The sequence below is a fragment of the Abramis brama genome, assembly GCF_963993115.1.
Source record: "Abramis brama genome assembly, chromosome: 5".
In the NCBI taxonomy this organism is placed as follows: Eukaryota; Metazoa; Chordata; class Actinopteri; order Cypriniformes; family Leuciscidae; genus Abramis; species Abramis brama.
In genome coordinates, this window is record NC_139967.1 from 31,495,510 (window position 1) to 31,516,589 (window position 21,080).

The 21,080-nt window shown below is 39.4% G+C and overlaps 1 protein-coding gene across 2 annotated transcripts in view; it reads right to left on the reverse strand.

Moving 5' to 3' along the window:
* The window catches only part of arb2a (ARB2 cotranscriptional regulator A), a 186,533-nt gene that overhangs the window by 141,130 nt on the left and 24,323 nt on the right, over window positions 1-21,080 (reverse strand). For both annotated transcript variants that reach the window (XM_084114778.1, XM_084114777.1), the window contains exons 5-6: window positions 20,449-20,514; window positions 19,132-19,323 (exon numbers count right to left, since the gene is read on the reverse strand). In XM_084114778.1, coding sequence (XP_083970904.1) covers window positions 19,132-19,323; window positions 20,449-20,514 — 258 coding nt within the window. The remainder of the gene's footprint in view (window positions 1-19,131; window positions 19,324-20,448; window positions 20,515-21,080) is intronic.

The window sequence follows — 21,080 nt, forward strand, 5'->3', positions numbered from 1 at the left end:
TAAATTCCAATTCAGTTCCTGAATCTGAATTCATTTTAAATTGACAAGAACTAGAATTGAAATTCAAATTAAAGTATAGATACAATTAAAGTGTTTTTAAACAAGAAAAAAGATTTAATTTTTTTTATAGGCATTCCAGACAGACTTATGGACCATGACCGAAGAACACTTAATTTACCTGAAATCCATTACTCATTGAATTTACTTGAATTGCAGTTCAATAAATTTCACTTTGTCACTCCAATTCAAATTCAAACTCAACATCCTGTAAAGTGTAGCCAATTCAATAAAAATTCACACTAAGTGAGCAAATTCTTAGATCCTTAATCTAACGGCCTAAGAAGTGGTGTGTTAAAGGGGAGAAAAAAAAAATACGTCTTTATCAAAAATGAAAACTCTTTGCCTGGTTAAAACATACCTGAAGAATACATTTATCTTCGTTTCATTCATATAAGCATTTGCCCTTTGACTAAAATTATGTTCAAATTTCAGAGAATTACTTAAAATGGAGAGGTGTTTAAATGAAAAATCATCAGTCATCAAGAGTTGGAAAAGTACAAGGATCAGAGAGCAAATTCCTGGGAGAGAAACGAGAAGGGAAAAAACATCATCCAACAAGTGAAGGTGATAAAGTAGAATTCTATTCCACAAGGTAATAGACAGTGCTGGAGCATGACCCAGAAAGCCAATTCACGCACACTGAGTGCTCAAGTCACATGGTCTCAATCATTTTCTGCAGTGAATAAAGTGCTGCCCTATGTAAATCTTTCAGCCTATGCAGACAGAAACTAATTAAGCTATTTGAAATAACATTGCAGGTATGTGTGTGCAATCTAGCCGAGCACAGCTGATGAGCTCTTCTAGGCCCGAGGCCAACTTAAAAAATGTAAAAGAAAAGAAGCTGCCAAATTCTAGCTGAAAACAGAAGCCTAAAGAGACTCTGTATCCTTCCTTCAACAACAGCAAAATGTTATGCATTCCCTCTGACAACAAGACTCTTTAAACTATCTTCAACTCGCTCCAAAGCAGAGATAAAGGTGTGTTTATTAGAGGAAAGTAATGGTGTAGCTAGATGAAGGTTAACAAAACTACAATGCAAAATAAGTTGCCCATTACAGCAGAAACAGAGAAGCTTAAAAGTTTGATACAAGATCACAAGGCAGACAGAGACACACCTTAAAGAAAACCCACCAAAGCTCAGAGCATTACTTGTTGATAATATGGGGGATAAATGCATGTTTTAATGTTTAGGGAGAACAGTGCTTATTTTCCCATCTTCCAGAACCACAAAGCCACGCAGAGCAGCACTGCAGGGGCTTTATACTGCTTGCCGCTATCTTGGGAATTAGAATGAACTATTTGCAGCCGAGGGTGGAAGAGCAGAGAGCCATCATTCCCCGGCCCTGTTGTGTCTTCAGCTGAGAGGAGTCTTGCTTGCCGATTGTTTTTGTCATACACAATTGTTCCCACGGTAGCCTCCAGCTCAGTTTCTGCACCGCAGAAAAGACTGATATTCTGGTAACCCAATGGTGTCCACAAATAGATACTTTCACGCAGAGGGTGAGGAAAAAGCTGGTTGACGACATTAAACAAGCCCTTAGTAAACTTTAAGTGGACTTCCAATGGTAACCAAGCAAACTACTGTAGGTACTATGACTTCACAGTCTTTCGCAAGAGCAAATCCTATGATCTGACAATAAAGGCACACTATGCAGTTGCCGCAGAGACGCTGACCCCTAGAGTCGCTGTGGAGTACTTGTATTTAACGTTACTGTCGTAAATACCACTCACGCAGAGCCATCTCTGCACTCTTCCGACCGCGCTTTCTTCATTTTCTTCATCGACTCTACCATGATTCACGTCTGAAAAGCGTGCTAGTGTCTTCCATAGAGGCTGCTTCATATGTTGTTGATGTATGTGACGTCGTGCCGTAAAGCAAATCGTGATTCTCGCGAGATTTGTCAGGGCGCCACCTCTCAAACTTGCGTCCCCCCCCCCCCCCCCCCGCTTTGCTATTGGGAGGGTTCGCCCTACTACGAGTTTGTTTACAATCAAAATTATTTCAAAGCTGTTATATTAAGGTACAAATTTTGCATAGTGTGCCTTTAAAAAAATAAGCCATGAGCAGTCATGTAATAAGTGGGATAATGTACTGTCAACCAGCCAATATTGCTAAATACTGTAAACCCCTTCAAAGTAACACAAAATCCATCCCTTCCGCATCAGGGTCCTGATCCATACAGGGCAGTTCATTCTGGAATAGTGACCAACTGACTGACACTCATGCTGACTCAATGGACTTCAAGTTTTCCCCAAAAACTGATATATGGAGCAAGCCTTACCACCTTGCAAGATAAACTTTTAGAGTGCTAACTGTGCCCACAGTCCACCACATGTTTGCACATGTCCCTGAAGTGGGTCACCCTTGGAGATACAAGCAATGCACTGCTCCCCTTTCTGTTAGAGATGACTGAGTCTCTGGCACAGTTGCACTCATAGGAGGAGGTTGAGGGCTTGACAGAGTGATTGGACCTTTCTAGGTCAGATCCCGTGACATTGCTCAGCTGGTAAAAAAAATAAAAACAACGAAAAGAGGATAAATAAACCTGTGGTGCCAGGGGAATGGAGCTACCTGCGGCACACTGCCTCTTCATGACACCATGGGGCACCGCACCTCAGCATCTGGAGTGATAGTTGTGTTCTGTTTTTTATTATTGTTTGTGTTCTTTTCATTTTTTCAATTTTCATTTTTTGCCCAGATTTAACAACCTTTCCATCCCATTATTTTTTGCATTTTCTCTCCTGTTGAGGGAGATCAGCCTGTGGACTTCAAAGAGCGAGATGTGCCAGCACAAAGGATGGAAGCAGGGGGGAACGAGAGAAAGACAGAGAGAGAAAGAGAGGGAGGGGAAAAGATAGAGCAAAAGAGGTTGGAACTGGGTCACAGGCACTGCAGTTGACTCATATTGGCCAGACTATAAGAATGATCTTTCTCTTGTTCTGTCTCAGTAAAACTAAGTGCATGGCTCAGAAACATGGGCAGCCACTTCTAGCCTTGCATATGAGGGAACATCAGTCTGTCAGTTCAACTTAATTGCTACAGCCAAACAGGTAAATTTGCTATTGGAAACATACATGGCCTGGGATCACAGCCCTCTTCTTACTTAGAACCATAGGAAAATAGCATTTCAGCAGTAGCTTAGCCGTTTTAACTCCAGTCCACGGCATGAAACACAGGACCTTTGCTCATAAAATGACACAACGTGGATAGGGAAGTGCAAGACATGGTGTAAATATTAATCCACTGAGCACTTCCAAGGAGTCATTGACCCACTTCAGATAAACAGTTCGCACAGGTTTGAAGAGTGAATTTGATGCATAACCTTGGCAAATGCATGTTGGGATCTTGTCTTTCCATGTTTACACAGAGAGCAAAGCAAGTTGTATGGCTAAATCCATGTCTAGTGAGATGAGGGCAGTTGAAAAGGTGTTGCAAAGTCCTGTGAGAAAACTGCAAGGACATTCACAGAAGCAAACACAAACACTTAAAAGGGCGATGCAAATGTGCACAATACGTGGAGAAAATAAGGGTTGAGATATACTGAAAACTATCCTCTTGACTCTGGAAGCCGGTAAAGCTGAAAAACAAACACAAAACAGCCCCCCAATAGAACAAAACTGTATCTGGGCTCCAAGGGTGTGAAGGGAGAGCAAGGTCAGCGTGCAGAAAAAGCCGCGGGGGCAATTTGTCTGTACACGTTGTAGAACATGACTTTGTGACTACTCAGCTTCAGTTTAAACAAGTCAGTTAAAAGGGATACTGGACAAGGGGTTTCAACTTGAATAACTGCCAGTGAAGGACAAACAAAGTACAGGATCACTTCTCTGGCCCTCCACGCACACAGGAGGCTTACAGGGACGTTGAATGTTTATCAGACTTGTAAGTTATCACTAGTTCTGTGCTGGAGCAGCTCAATAACATCAAAAGCAAGGCCAGACGTTATCACGGCCACTCGTCCTCCACCACAATGACCCTCGATAAAGAGGCATAGCCGGCGCTGGTCCCCACAGCCCCCTGCCACCCAACAAAACATAAGCACACACACAAAGACGCACAGCTACACACATGCATACTGATAACAGACTCCAGTTATGGTGGCATAGGGGGTTTGGAAGTTACATCTCTCCTTCTTCCTGTGCTTTTGAGAGAGACAGGGTTGTTGCACTTCAAGGACCACCAGTGTAGCTTTCTCGCGACAGCAAAACAGTGCGATAGGATCTTCTCAGCCTCAGGAAGCTCTTCTCCCCTTCACTGGCTCAGCTGATGACATGTCTGTGTTGATTTCCAAACGTGGGATTGAGGGGTTGCCGTTCCAATGACTGACTACCTTGGGAGGAAGAGGGTGACAGCACATGACAGCGTACGGTGCGCCTTGTAACCAAAAAACTTGACATAAGCGCAAACAAGTCAGCAGAGCTCACCAGAGTCCTGAGAGGGATAAGGGATACACTGTCAGCATATGCATGGGTAATGACACATAGCACTATGATGATGACATGGACGACTACAGACTCTGGTGCTGTTGTCAGGTTTAAATAACAGTGGGGGATAAGATAGAGCTACGCGAGCTTATAGGACACACAGGGTATGTCAACACAAAGAAAAGAATGATGACATGTTTATGTGTGTGTTGTGCGTCCCTACACAAAGCAGACCTGATGACCCAGGGGTGGCACCACATGAGACAAAAGTGACATGAGTTGAGTGATATAGTAAATAACATCAGTGTTTCCCATTAGAGGCTCTGCCCTGCTTAAAGAGATAGTTCACCCAAAAATGACAATTCTGTCAAAATATCTTTAAGCTGCTTGACTAAAATAACAATATCAACCAACAAAACGCCTTACCACTTCTAAATTAACTAACCAATCGCACATTTACCTGTAATTAATCGCGATTAATCACAACTAACTTTAAAGTTTGTAATATATTTTTATATTGTAATAATTTCCCATTTAATCTCCAAATTAATGTATGAACAACAAAGACAGCAGCTTATATTTTAAATATTTGCACACACACAAAAAAAAACAGAATGCTGCATTAATTGTGTTAGATATTTTTAACGCTTTACACGAAAAAAAAAATTTGCAAATGTTAACACATAAATATATATATTTTTAATGTTTTTAAAAGAAGCCTCTTATGCTCATCAAGGCTGCATTTATTTGATCAAACATACAGAAAAAACAGTAATATTGTGAAATATTAATACAATTTAAAATAATTGTTTTCTAATTTAATATACTTTAAAATATAATTTATTTCTGTGATGCAAAGCTGAATTTTCATCAGCCATTACTCCAGTCTTCAGTGTCACATGATCCTTCAGAAATCAGCATATTAGAATGATTTCTGAAGGATCATGTGAAGTATATTAAAATAGAAAACCATTATTTTAAATTGTAATAATATTTCACAATAAATTAAAGTAAATTGTCCACAATTTCAGTGTAAACAATGCTACTCACCTATATTCTGAGACCTACAAAAGCCTACAAAAGTTTATCAACCACCTTCAATAGACAACATGCACACAAATAATCACTATTAAGCATATATATATATATATATATATATATATATATATACAAAAATCCATAAATCCAAAGCCCCAGAAAATAGGATACAGCTCTCTAAATACAGCAACTAACATCTTTCAAGCATTTTCAGACATCTCATAACTTCTCAAGCATACACCTTTGCAAACTTCTCACCAACTCTTTGCCAGTCAGACATAAAAAAACCACACCCACGACCACCATCACCACTAACTCCTGTTCACACACACACAAACTTTTGAGCAAACACTCATGAGCTCTCACACATAAACCACACACACAAACAGGCGAAGGGGGAGCTTGAGGCAGTGAGGCACCTGGCAGTGGGAGGTGATTGAAAAGGCACAAGAAAGGTGTCAGTGCATCACTATAATTAGCCCTGTTGATCCTGCAGAAATCCAGGCCCAGGGTGCTGTTGCTGACACACACACACACACACAGCTATTCCCTGGGCGGAGTGAGAACTTGTGTGTGTGTATACAGTTGACAGGAGGTGGCTTTGGGCCTTGCACTGGAGGAAATGTGTCTAAAGAGACACACACACACACACACACACACACACACACACTTGAACTGAGCACATTTACTCCCCTGGGGGTCCGCTTATCAGCCACAGAGTATCTAAAGTGTATGTGCACTGACACATGGCCTCACGTTAGTCTAAATCTAGTTACAGAGCTATACTGCAAAGGGAAAGATGTCTCTTAAAGATTTTTTCATTAATAATTTAATACTTTGAAATCTTATATGCATGGAGTTGGGTGTGTTTTTATATACGTGTATGTGTGTGTGTGTGTGTGTGTGTGTGTGTGTGTGTGTGTGTGTGTGTGTGTGTGTGTGTGTGTGTGAGAATAGTCAGTGGACCATCTGAACAACAACCAGTTTTTAGAAATACCTTTTTAATTAGCTTGGTTTGGGTTCATGTCCACACAACACTGATCTGAATCATTTCTTTGCAATATATGGATGCTAAGGTACAGTTCAGTTGAGTAAATAACAGATATTCAACAAATAAATAGCCTAAACAACCATAACTACGGTGGACAAGAGAGCTCAATATGCTGCAACTGAAAACACATGCACATAGAAAAAAAACACCAACAAATTAAGAAAACACCGTCATTAGTTTGACAACACATGCTGCAAATACTCACAACGCAACCAAACATGCTACAAATACTCAAACCACAACCAAATACCTTTGACGCTACAAATTTAGATACGAATACTCACAACGCAACCAAATACAGAAAAGTGCTACAAATACTCACAACGCAACCAAATACAGAAACACGCTTTAAATAGCACAGATCACAACGGAAAAGTTGGACCCCAACAGGTGATGAACCTAGTTGGGACATGCTTATTGCTCAACGTCTATTCGTCAGTGGTGTTGTCGATGACCTGAAAGGTATGTTGTTTTTTATTTTAATATCCAAAAATTAAAAAATACTGTATGTACACAAGATTAAAATTTAAAAAAAAATCTAAGTATAACTAGTTAAAACCTGGATTGTTTTTGTTAGACTATTAGCATGCTCATTTCATCAATTTTAAAACACTTAGGCTTAACATATTAAAGTTAATAATACAGATATGTGTTGCTTTCGTTGAAGTGAACTTGCAAATAGTCCAGGAATTGATGATCGGATTTATCTTCGTTTTGCGGAGACACAATTATGTGGCCAAGTGTAAATGGAACACTTTTAACAAATCCGATAGCTATCAAATCAGTAAAAACGCATGAAGTGACCAAGTGTAAACAGGCCCATACACAAAAGCTAAATCAATGCCCAAATAATCATCCTAAAAAGCTTTAAACTACGGATTAAATATGAGGAAGCGAGTGACCATCAATTCACAAGGTACCTCCTGTCTATCCAATATTCACTGTTGACCTTGTGTTGGCATAAGAGTGAAAAGAAAGTATGAACAGCTGCTTGAGGAAGTGACACATTGAGACCAGCCATGTGTCTGTCCACAGTAATCTCAACTCTTTAACCCTAGGGAGTGCCAGGAAGACGCCGCTAAGAGAACTGTCCAGAAGTGCCAGTGACTGTCAAGTGAACGAGACTCGCCCTGTTCGAGTGGGACTTCCCCGAGTCAGTCAATGTTGACACCTCAAAGCTCGGGGACTCCTTCGAAAGTCAATTAGACACTTTCAGGCAGGTTTAATACCCTTTTCTTTGACTGTCCATAGCCAGGCAAAAAAAAAAGCCCTTCAAACACACAGACTTCCACCAAGGGACTGATCCTGGCAATGACAGAGTTTGGCTTCTTTATGCTTATGGAGAGGTTGTCAGTGACTCTCAAGGACACTTGGAGTGTGTGTGTGTGTGTGTGTGTGTGTGTGTGTGTGTGTGTGTGTGTGTGTGTGTGTGTGTGTGTGTGTGTGTGTGTGTGTGTGTGTGTGTGTGTGTGCGCACATGTCTCGGAGGGGAAGCAGGTACGCCTGTCGGAGCGTCTGGCTGCTCCCGGTGCACAGGGGCTTGGTGACATCGCCCGAATGCTGATGTCTCCCCCACGCTTTCACCCAACGACGCCACGGCTCCCACTCTGACTTTCAGCCAAGAGAGCGAGTGACAGGTCTGCACACACACATGGGCGCTCTCACGTGCACACACACACACAGATTTGTTTCAGAATCTTGCCTTTTCCCAGGTTTAAGGAGCTCATTCACAGGTGGTGGTAATAGAGCTGAATATTTCCTGACAAAAGCCTCTCCTTCTCCAAGCGGCTGTCTGACAGGTGTGTGTTAGCAGAAAAGAAGGTCAGTGGTGCAGCCACTAGATTTAACCTTTGGATATATTATTCTCACACTATTTAGCTCCATTTGATGGAGACACAGCTATATACAATATCAATGACTAGATAAATAACATTTCAAGATAATCCTTTCGATGTCTGAATAGTTTTATGCTTAATATTCTCAGTCAATTATAATAGTAGGTTGACTGAAAAGTCTAAACACAATGGAGCTTGCAACACATTGCTCTGCTCATTTGAGGAGGCTGAGCAGCCTGACACAGCAACACTGATTGTTAGAGCAACCTGTCATGTTAGGTCTCTCCTAGTCTCGCGTAGCCAGACCTGCAGACTGACGGCAGAAGGTCTGGACTCCATAGCAGCTTTCATTGGCCAAGGACCGCCCAGAGGCCGTCTGATTATCATATAAAGCAACCAATCACAGTTCGTATTGTCAAGCGTCATGTTTAGGGGCGTGAAAACCTAACGTAGATGTCACTACAATAACAGCCCTGTGTGTAAATCGTTTTAAAGTGTCTATGCCGTGAACTTTACGAAAATCCAGCGTTAAAGGTGCTCTAAGCAATGTCGCGTGTTTTTTTAGGCTGAAACATTTTTTTGTCACATACAGCAAACATCTCCTCACTATACGCTAGCTGCCTGTCCCCTAAACACACTGTAAAAAAAACACTCTCTGTAGACAGCCCAGGCTCCACAAACAGCAACAAAAACAAACTGGGCCAACCTGGACCACGAAACATAACAAACAGTGTTCCAGCCAATAACCAACAAGAATGATTTGGGGGTGGGGGTTGGGGGGTTAGTGCACGTGCACATGAAGGGGGGTGTGGGGAGTGGAGGAGAGAGAAGCATGAAGGGGGAAGTTAGCTAGAGGAGAGATGTCCTAACAACGACTAATGTTAGCATTATATTCTCTTGAATTTTGATATGGCCGACACACGACCAAAGAGACGTCATTCCGATGAACAAATAGCAAAGAAGAGGGAAAAGGAGAAGGAACGCTTCCTGAATTTACATCAAATTCCCGATTTTACAAGCAAAGTCCCGAATTTACATCGGAAAAGCCCGTTTCAGGAAGCACGGAAGGGAAGGGGAGGGGACGGGATGAGGAGGAGGGAGGGTCGAGCTAGCCTCCGCTTTGTTTGACAATACTTCGAATGTCAACAAAAGTGATGTCACCCAACATCGCTTAGAACACCTTTAAGTTGATTCTGATAAGCGCTCATTGTCACAGTTGTAAACACGACGGCTTTCTTCTTCCATGAGGGGGTTTGACATCACGGCATCTTTGTTTCCAGGTGGACCATTAAAGAATGTGACACACACGTCTCCTGGAAATCTTGTAGAATTCAACCAATCAGATGACGATTTCAAAAATACTGACGTGTTTCCAGTTAAGTATGCCATATGCATCAGACGTTTAGCCAGCGGTTCGTGACGTCTGAGGGTGAGACTACTTCTGTCCCAGCCAATGGGTTGAGTTTGGGGGCGGGGCTATCAAACCATCAAAAAGAGTAATGTTTATCATGCACAACAGTGTTTTGACTCGCTTAGACTTCAGAAACTTGGGAATGGCTTACCTATAGATAAAGTCAACAAGGAGGCCAATGGAAAAATCACTATATGAATCCATTTCTATGGGAAAAAAATAATTATATGGGGAAAATCTAATATACACTACTACTCAAAAGTTTGCTTACCCAGGCTGCATTTATTCGATAAAAGGCTGCGATTTAAAATAAGTTTTATATTTTAATATTGTAAAACAATTTATTCCTGTTTCAGCATAATCACTCCAGTCTTCAGTGTCACATGATCCTTCAGAAATTATTCTAATATACTTATTTGCTCAAAGGAACATTTCTTATTATTATCAAAACATTTGTGCTGCTTAACATATTTGTGGAAACCATTATATTTCTTTTTCAGGAATATTTGATGAATAGAAAGTTAATAAAACAGTATTTTTTTGTAATCAATTTATTTTTATTTTTTTACTTTTGTCACTTTTGATCAATTTAATGCACCCTTGCTAAATAAAAGTATTAACTAAATAATAATAATATAAACATATGTAGTCCTTTTCTTTCTAAAATTTGTCAAATCTGTTGGATTTTTGATTCTGTTGCAATCCACCATTGTAATTCAGTATATGATTTATGTCCTACTGTACCTAGAATTGTCCTTAAAATGGAATAGAAAAGGTATTTCTAACAAAACAAATCACAAAAGTGATTACCATTAATCATATGCAGCAATAATACAAACAAGATCTTTGTTTATATCTCTATGCAAAAGGTCTTCAAATCATTCATACTGCAGATTTAAGCTTTTTGGATCGGAGCAGCTGTTGAAACACCGATATCTTCTGAACCATTCGGTCTAAAGAGCCGTGCTCATAAAAGAGTGGCGGCTATTCAAAACACTTGGAACGGGGCCATGCGGTCCATCTTCATTATCATGCACTACCCTTATGGAAGTGAAGGTCTCTGGACATCTGAATGTTAGCCAAAGGTCCTTGAGAACAGCCATCCCTCTCCCATATTTATTTTCATCTTCCAGTAATGTGAGGTAAAAAAAAAAAAAAAAAAAAAAATACATATATTTGTTCTTCTCTTTCATTGAACCACAGAATATGGCCAAGACCCAGTTAACCCCTATTTGCGCCAACGGTTCCTCCCCATCGATCAAGCTCTCGCAAAACGAGCCAATTTGCCCGGAGAGCAACTCTGGCATGTTTCTTTTTTTTTCCCCTTTCTTTTCTTTTTTTTTTTTTTTTGCAGCTAGGCTGAACTTTGACCTCCTGAGCAGTCCTCCACGGATAGCCGCATGGCTTCATTTCTGCTTCCTCCATGAACTCAATTTCCTCCGAAAACTTTGGCAAGTCGGTTACCCTGACCTCGACAAAGTGCAGTGGAGAGGACGGCATGAAAAATTTTACAAATCCAGGAAAACAGAAGAGCCCTTAAGACTGCCAAGAACACAAGGAGAAATTCTAATCAATAACTTCGTACGGGCAGCTTTCGTGCTGGTCGGATTCCTGCTCGAGTATGTTTTTAAAGATTGATATACCGGACAGTAAAAGGGACTCTATTAATAGAACAGGGTTATATTTTATACCGCTATCTTTTTCTCTTCCCTTATGTCACACTCACACAAATACTACATTCAGCCTCAGAAAGTCGTCCCAGGGAGAGAGTGAGCGAAGACCTACCTCATATACTGCCACAGGCGTTGTATGAGAGAATCTAAACAAGGCCATCCCATTGGGACACTCACACACTGCCCGCAGCGCAGAACGACCTACTACACACACCTCGCCGGCTGCCTCTGCCACCGTATCATTAGTTCATTTAGCAGCAGAATCAGATCATCAACACTCTGCTAATGAGTGAACGATCGCCAATAATGTTTCATAATGGATTCTTGCTTTAGTCTATTTAAGGTTTTTCTCCTGTACAATACATAAATAAATAAAGTGTAGCAGTACAATGGTGTCAGATAGTACTATTATGCGACTTTGGCATATGGGTCAATGCCTGGTCTGGACCTTTAATACAATAAACATACAATAACTTGAACACACCTCTTCCATGATGAGAATAAATTTCGGAATTAAATTCAATAAATATGTCACAGTGATACTATACTATACTATATATATATATATATATGTATGTATATATATGTATATGTATGTATGTATGTAATTATTTATTTATTTAATTATATTTAATCCCTAATAGAAATAGATCTAGTGCATGCAATATAAACCCGCGCAACACCACGCATATAAGATTTCATCTTAATTGTAAATATTTAATATAATGTCCATTTAAAAGTATTTACTCCATGGTACTACAGAACACTGTGGTCCCTGTGAACAAAAAAAAAACAAAAAAAACAAAAAAAACAATGCAATAATTACATAGCACTTTATTAGTACCCCCACCCCCTTTCTATGACATCATCCCACCACAAGTGATGGCCCATAAATCTTTGCGCATGTGAGTAGCTTGTCTGATGGTCTAGACGGCATCAGAACAATCTCTGGTGGGATATGATGAGCAAGTGACATTTGAATATGTGTATGTATGTGTGTGTAATGAAAAACATCTTGCTCTTAGGTAAGATGTGTCTGTGTGAAAATAAGATGACAGATACATATACGGATGAGCAACTGATACCTATTCTGACTGTCAGATGAAGGTACAGAGGTGGGGATAGTCAGACAAAATTAGGCGGCAATCAATAAATGCTGAGGGTGCTCTCAATGCTCACGTCTGCATAGAGGAACGCCAACTCATAAACCCAGCCTCGTCTGCAACACACCTCACCATCAGGACAAGTAAATGCCAAATAAATCTTTTAACATCTAACGACATGGTAAATCGTTCGTCGGAGAGCGAGAGAGTGGTGGAAATCGTAAAACAGGAAGCAGAAGAAACTACAGCCAGTTTGCTGATGAGACTCTGCACGATAAAAACTGGGGAAAAGGGCCACAAAAATAATGTTTTCTCCTCTTTCTGATCAATTTTTAATTTAGCCCAGCCCGCCTGCACTCTTCCCAGGCCGGGGTGTGGTAATTATTGCATTTTATTGACAGCGGTGAATCCCGCAGGGGGCTATTTAAAAGAGTTTTAACCCTGGAGCAAGTCGCTCCCTCACATGGCCCTTTGAAGGTGTCAAGTTCATTGATTTTAACTGCAGGAAATGCTGAACCTTCCAGCAAGACGGAGAACACATTACCCCAGTGCTGGGCCGCGGTTACCCTCGGTCTCCCGATGCACGGCTCTATATCTAGTTAACGTAACAGTGGGGCACCAGTTCCCCCCCGTATACAGGAAGCGCAGCATCTCTGATGCTAAAGGCTAGCCCTTAGCAAGCGAGTTATGGATCGACTGATAATCATAAATGGAGAAGTAGAAAAAAAACACAGGTCCCCAGTCAGTAAGAAGAGAAGGGGGGAAAAAGAAGCAGGAAACTTAAGGGATTTAAGGCAGAGAGGACAGAGATGGCACACAGTATCACACCGCATCTGCAAATGACGGAGGGAGAGAGGGAGAGATAGTGAGCCGATTTTGAAAAAGACATCAATCTGGTGAAAAAAAGAGCAACATGACAGAAATTAAACAAGATTCCAGTGTTTGAGTTTGCCCGCTTCCCGGCCCCCTTTCAGCCTCCCATTGAAATTCTGGGCAGATACAAACCCCTAGGCTTTTGACACACTTTTGAAAACACCACACCCCCTCTTTCTTTCTAGCAAGTCTCCAGAGTCGCTTCTAACTGACTAACAAGAACAGGGAGGGGGGTTGGGGGGGGTTGGGGGGGGGGGGGGGGGGGGGTACGGATCTTATTTTTTATTAAAGACTTTATTCTTAATGAAATGCTGTTGCCCTTTTTTTATTCCCTTTTCTGACGTTTTCTCTTTTTTTAAGCAGGGAACCGACTGTCATCAGCGATGAGAGGTTTGGGATATGAGAGAAAAGAGCTATATGGGGGTCGATTTGGGTCAGGGAGGAAAGAGGGTAGAGTTTACAGAAGGGGTGCAGGTCAAAGAAACAGCGAAAAAACAAACACGCAGGCCAGAGATTGGAGCAGAGAAAACACGGATAGGGAAAGAACAGGTGAAAGAAAAATACATTGGGAAATAATAGAGTTGTGAGAAGAGGATGAGAGGGGCAATGTTCAGAATAACATATCACTCATACTAAATGCATTTTTTTTTTTTTTTTTGGAGTATGCATACTGCACAAATTATGCACATTTTCTTTATGCACGGATGACCTGCTACATTTGATCAAATGAGCAGAAGGAATACTGTATCCCATATTGCAATGCACTCCAACTTCCAAGTCCACCAATTTGAACCTGTTAACAGCTCTCTGGAAGTTTGGGGTCAGTAAAAATAATTGAACTTTTATTCAGCAAGGATTAATTAAAATTAATCAGAAGAGACAGTAAAGACTCTGTATAATGTTACAATATATTTTTCAAAGTTGTTCTTTTGCACTTTCTATTAATCAAATAATCCTGACAACTGACAACCAGCACCACTGTTTTAACAATGATTTTCTTTTTTTTAACAGCAAATCAGCATATTAGAAGGATTTCTGAAGGATCATGTGACACTGAAGACTGCACTGACTGCTGATAATTCAGCTTTGCCATCAGAGGAATAAATTACCTTTTAAAATATTGAAAAATAGAAAACACTTAAATCACAATATTACTGTTTTTACTGTATTTTTTAGCAAATAAATGTAGCCTTGGTGAGCATAAGAGACTTCTCTCTCTCTCTCAAAAAAAAAAAAAAATTCTATTTATTCCCATATAGTGAAGTAATTTCACCTTGATCATGTACTTAAATGTTTTATTTTTTTGTTTTTTTATTTTTACTTTTTTGTAAAAATAGTAAATTACTATTTGCTAAATAGTAACTTGCTACAAAAAAGAAAATACATACAGTCAGCTGGTCATTTTCACAGAATAAACCTAGATGGGGTTCTTGACACAAAGCTTAAATATTGTACATTGATTTACATAATAGAAAAAAAAAAGGGTTTTGACAATATATGCAGTATGCAAGCATTACTTTCAGAACACATACAGAAAAAGAGAAGGGATGGGGGAAAAAAATCCTGCAACTGTATATTACAGATAACTAAAATAAGATTGGATGAGATAACAGGGATGAGGAAACCTGAATAAAGCATGGAACGAGTGAGTGAACATACTAGGAGGGAGGGAGAGGTGTAGGAAGAGTTGCAGTATATTTATTGCCTCTGTCAAGAGCTCGTTTTCACCCATGCTTCCTGAGAGCCACTAGAGGGAAAAAGATCGCAAGCTTCCTGCATCAGAGAAGCCGAGAGAGAAAAATCCTCTCACCTTTCCAGTCACGTCCTCACGTTAGCCTCGGCTACATTTTGGCTGGGTCAATGTCAGAGTAACTGCAGGCTTAAACAAGATGCTCTGAGTGAGCAATCAATCCGGCTCTGTCAGAGAGAGGCTGGCCGAGACGAGATCAGAGGGGGGGTCGGTCATAAGAGGTTAAATCAGCTATATGAAAATAGTGCCGCACAAAATACATATGTCATGTAATCGTACTTGCATAAACAGTGAGCTAGTTCAGGCCAATGGTTCTAAACAGGCTTTGTAATTCCAATCACCTTTTTTAGGGCTCACATCTCACCCAAACTTTTACGGTACTCAATTTCTGACCCTGCGAAACAAATTAATTCCATATCTCGCAGTCTCTCGTTCCTCCAGCTTTTTTTCTTTCTCTCTTCCGCTGTAACTCTCCAGCTTTTGACAGGTCACAAGGTAATGATTCTGCTACCATGATGCAACAGGCAGAGCTGTCGGCTGTCAGGAGTTAAACTCATGAAGGAATAAGCTGTCATTAAGCAAGCTTGCTTTCTTTCTCAAACACACACACACACACACACACACACACAAGTTCTTACGTGTTCACTCTCTCCGTAGCCCAGCTGTCAGACTCCGGCCCTGTTTCCCAGCGCTGCCACTGCGGCCTTCTATGGACGCCCATAGTCTGTCACACGCGCGCAGATGTGCATAATGCACAGTCTTTCCCTTACATACTAGCACATAGTCAGTGGTGTGTGACCAGCTAAACTCCTACACACATGATGCAGCAGCTGGATCAGCAGTTACTGCGTTTATGAGGTCTTAAAAATATTTAAATTAGTAGACGTGTACATTTTGTCTCTTTTTCCAAATAATATGAAATATAACATTGCAAATAAAAAAAAATAAAAAAAGTTTGTTCTGTCATATATTTAAATTTAGAACAATTATTTAATAAAAAAAAAAAAAAAATGCATTGTTTAAAAGTGTGGGGTCATTATATCACAAAATACATATATACGGAAGAGGATTAGGGCCAAGCAATAATAAAAAAATAAAACCATCTCGAGATTAAAGTCATTATAATGCGAGATTAAACTCGTTAAATTTCGAGAAAAAAGTCGAAATACAATCTTGAGAATAAACTCATTAAATATCGAGAATAAAGTCGTTGTGTTTCGAGAAAAAAACTCGTTAAATTTTGAGAAAAAAGTCGAAATACAATCTTGAGAATAAACTCATTAAATTTCGAGAATAAAGTCGTTGTGTTTCGAGAAAAAAACTCGTTCAATTTTGAGAAAAAAGTCGAAATACAATCTTGAGAATAAACTCATTAAATATCGAGAATAAAGTCGTTGTGTTTCGAGAAAAAAACTCGTAAAATTTTGAGAAAAAAGTCGAAATACAATCTTGAGAATAAACTCATTAAATTTCGAGAATAAAGTCGTTAACAGTTGTGCTGCTGGCTATTTATGTGACAGTGATACATATTTTCAAGATTCTTTGATGAATAGAAAGTTCAAAAGAAAAGCATTTATTTTATTTATATAATTACGTAGTAAACAAGTCTGTACTGTCACTTTTGATCAATGTAATGCATCCTTACTGAAAAAAAAAATCTTATTAGCCTTCTATTGAAGCAAACAGGTAGTAGCCTTGTCCTCAGTGGACTGTCTGTGTTTTCTCTCTCTTTTTATTTGATTTCCAAAATGATTGATTATATCTGGTCTGTCTTGAAAAACCGCTGCAGTACTCATTTGACCCGGCTGAGTCATCTTTCTTTGAGAACTTCTGCGTTTTCACTGGAAATGTGCTAATGAAGACAATGGTCTACTACAGCCCACATCAAATGTACCGTATGAGCAACTCAGAATCAACCTGCTTTATTTTACAATCTTATTTCTACATTCAAATCTTTAATTAAGCTTCACAGGACAGATCAGGGAGCAATGAAATCTGTCTGTGAGCACGTTACCAATTCCCATCAGAATAGCACATCTCACAGGCTAAAAGAACAGACTGATCTCGGATCAGAGCGCATTCGGCACATGGCCTCAGGTGGCCTTGTTTATCACAGAGGAAATCACAAACACGAGCCGTCACATGAAGAATCAGACAGCGCATCCGCACCCCTTCAGCAATACAAATATTGCAAAGTGACAGCCACATTCCGTCTGTCGTACTGACACACGCGCGACAAACTCTGGAATCTCTCTTCCTGTAAATGCTATTATGATGATGTCACAGCAAAGCAGGGTCATTACTTATTAAGATAAATGGTCGGCACAGGACGGCGTGCATTCTTTCCGTCTAACCCGTCGCGGTACGCCCCCAGAACGCGCCTCTTCACAAATGCAATAAGCCACCTTACTGTCTCCCGCACACACAAACTCACCGTCCCTGTCCATCTTTTCCTGGCGCTGTGCGAAAAGTGACTTTGCCTGCAGACATCAGTGTGAGAGTGAGAGAGTGTGTGTGTGTGTGTTTTATGACATTTAGATGGAAGAGCGAGGGAGATCTCCCTTAAGTCAATTTGAACGCACGGGCCGATGAAATTACACAGGTAGCGGCGGGCGGCGTGACAAACGACTAGCCGCGATGGACGGAAATAACTCCACTCGGGGATACGTCCTCCGACAGAGAAAATAAATGAAAATCTAAATTACAGTTTACAGTACACGCGTAACAGCAAAACAGCTCATTTTGCTGGGTAAATAAATATCTGGATCTGAGAGAGTAAAGAGTGATACAGAGGAGAAAATAGAGATAGATACAGCAGTCGCTCTGACTACACGCATGTGATAACACTTTCATTGATATTAAACAATCTACTGGTTCAGTCAGGCCAGTAGTTCACATATTTACTCACCCTGCTAATACAATCAAACGCCAAACCACAGATTAAATAAATAAAAAAAGAATTAAAAACAAATCAATATTAATAATTAAACTCATCATGCTTTAAATTTGAGATAAAAAATTTACTACAACAAATATACACTACAGGTTAAAAGTTTGAAATAATTAAGATCATTAAGAATAATTAAGAAGTCTCAAGTCTTATGCTCACTAAGGCTGTATTTATTTGACCAAGAATACAGTAAAAACAGTAATGGCTACACTTTGTTTTAAGGTGACGTAGTTACAATGTACTTACTCAAATAAGTAATATTAATGAACTACTTGCACTTACTATAGAGTTACGTTTAGGGTTTGGTTTATGGTTAGTTGTAATTATGCATAATTTACTGTTATTTCTGTGGTAAGTACAAGTAGTAACGTGTAACTACGTCACCTTAAAATAAAGTGTTGTTGCAGCGATATTGTGAAATATTATTACAATTGAAAATAAATAACTATTTTCCTTTTAATATATTTTAAAATGTAATGCTGAATTTTCAGCATCATTACAGAAATCATTCTATGCTGATTTACTGTTCAATTTTTAATGTTAAAATAGTTTTTATTGTTTCATATTTTTATAAAAAAACTGATTTTTTTATTCTTTGTAAATAGATTAATAGAAAAGCAATTAGTTTGATAGAAATATATTTATAGAAATCCTTTGTAACATTATAAAACTGCCAATTTGTTTTTTTAATAAACAAATGTTTTTTTTAATAAAAAAATAAATGCAGAATTAGTGTGCATAAAATACTTATTTCTTTAATTATTCGAATGGTAGTCTATAATACCTATAAATTCATAATTGATAAAACACACTAATTGAAATTGTAATAAAGTGTATCAAATACGCCCAAGGCCCAACACAACCCAAAAAACTATTTTAGCACAAACAACCAATGTTTACATAGTTCCTTTGCTAAACCATAAAAAATAAAAAAATAAACATAATGAAGACAAACTAAAACCCACCTCTTTGGCACGGTTAATGAAGGGTATCTGCGTCCCACTGTTGAGGTCTTCATTAATGATGAGGCGTCGAGCCCACTGGCCTGCCCTTACCACTCCACTGCCCTGGATGAGAACCATGATCTTCTCCGGGTTAGTGAGGGCATCCTCGCTCACGTAAATAAAGCTTTTCGGTTCATCCTCAGTCGCATCGACCTGAAGGAATATAAATATTATAATCAGTACCAAACAGAGACACCGGTCGCCAATTATAGCAGGGTACAAGATTACGGCCAATGAAATCTGCGGTTTGGAAATGGTCTCTGTTGTATTATTGAACATACTTAGGGCACTTTGAAACTACAGTTCACACTGCACTCCAAAATGCTGGAGCAAATAACATGGTCTATTGCTTGCGTATAAGTAAAGCATGTTTCCATTACATTCAGTCAAACTTGCCAAACTCTGTGAACCTCGATTTGATTGTAAAAGGTGTTTTTGTGTTGTCTGCCCCCTGATGTGTCAACAACTGTATTTACTCTTATTAAAGTGGGGCAGGACACTCAGCGGAGTGAGTCAGAGCCTGGAATCATTTCTAATGAACAGCGCTCAATGCTGAGCTACACTGCCAAGCTGCTGAGAAGTCAACACTGTCTGTCTGCGTCTGATGGCTTCATTACACTGCAACAAATCCGTCTCGACTTCTACATGCGTATGCTTCCTGTGTGGTGATCAGTTATGTGGCAAGCTCATAAAATCATACAATAGAAAATAACACAATGCATTTTGTGTGTAGTCTTCTTTAAAACTAACTTTGACAAATGGATTGAGCACTAAATGCAGTTGGTCACAGGTAGCTGTGCCCATGAAACTCTCTGAAAGACAATACAGACTCCAAGAACATCATTTGGTAAATACTCTCCACAAATAAAACAGCTCATAAAAGTCTGTGCCAGCATTGTTCAGGTGATTTATGGAGAGTAATTTACAGTGCTTTTAAAAGGACATAAATTCTATTTCTACCAAGTGCGAACACCCGCTATCAAAAATGATGTGTAGTTTAATGATACGCCTCTTAAAAAAGCGCACAAGAAATCATAACATTATTGCTCATATGAATGCAGTGACCACACCTTAGGAATCTCCTTGAGCGTACACAATGTTACCATCAGAACAAATGCAATTTTTCTCCTGGAGAGTTGAGAAGTGTTGAAGATTATCATTTTAAAACTTACACAATTTAGACCACTGTATTCTTAAAGCACAATTGCATCAGCTTTCACAATAATTCTGTTTAGATTCCAACAGTTTTTAAGGAAGAAAAAAAAAGACATTACTTACAGGAAGGATCTCCTTCTTCAGGTTGCAGTCATTCTCCAAGAGTTCATAAACATACTTTGTAATGATCTACAGGAGACAAGATACATCTTTATAAGTCTTTCAAATCAACTTTAAAATGCTCCAGTTAGCTTAGAACAAGACTGACTAAAATATAACTTTGGAACATTAAAAAAAGCACTGAAGAGAGTTATTAAAGCATAGTAGATGGACCCCTTTCACGATATTAGATAGACCATTGTATTAGAAACAGCAGCATTAAATTGTTTTCTGTAATTTAATGCCAATGTAAGTATAGTGATATAAACAGTCTGTGAAAAGGGTCCATTGTGTGGTTTGATTTACTTATTTGGTATAATCAAACAATTGCACTTTGTAAAACACTAATGCAACTCAGACTGAACCTATACAGGCCTAAAAAACACAGTATTTCCATTTATGACAATGAGAATCAATCACACTTCTTTGCATATATGCAAAGTACATGCATTTGCTATAGACAGCCTCAGTGAATGAGATAATTGGAACTGTCTGGATTTCACTTGTTCAGCACAGAGAGCAGAGTGTACGGGTTCTGTCAGCCTAAAGCGGGGCAAATCTAGAGTACAAACAGCGTGTTGATGTAAGGTATGTTT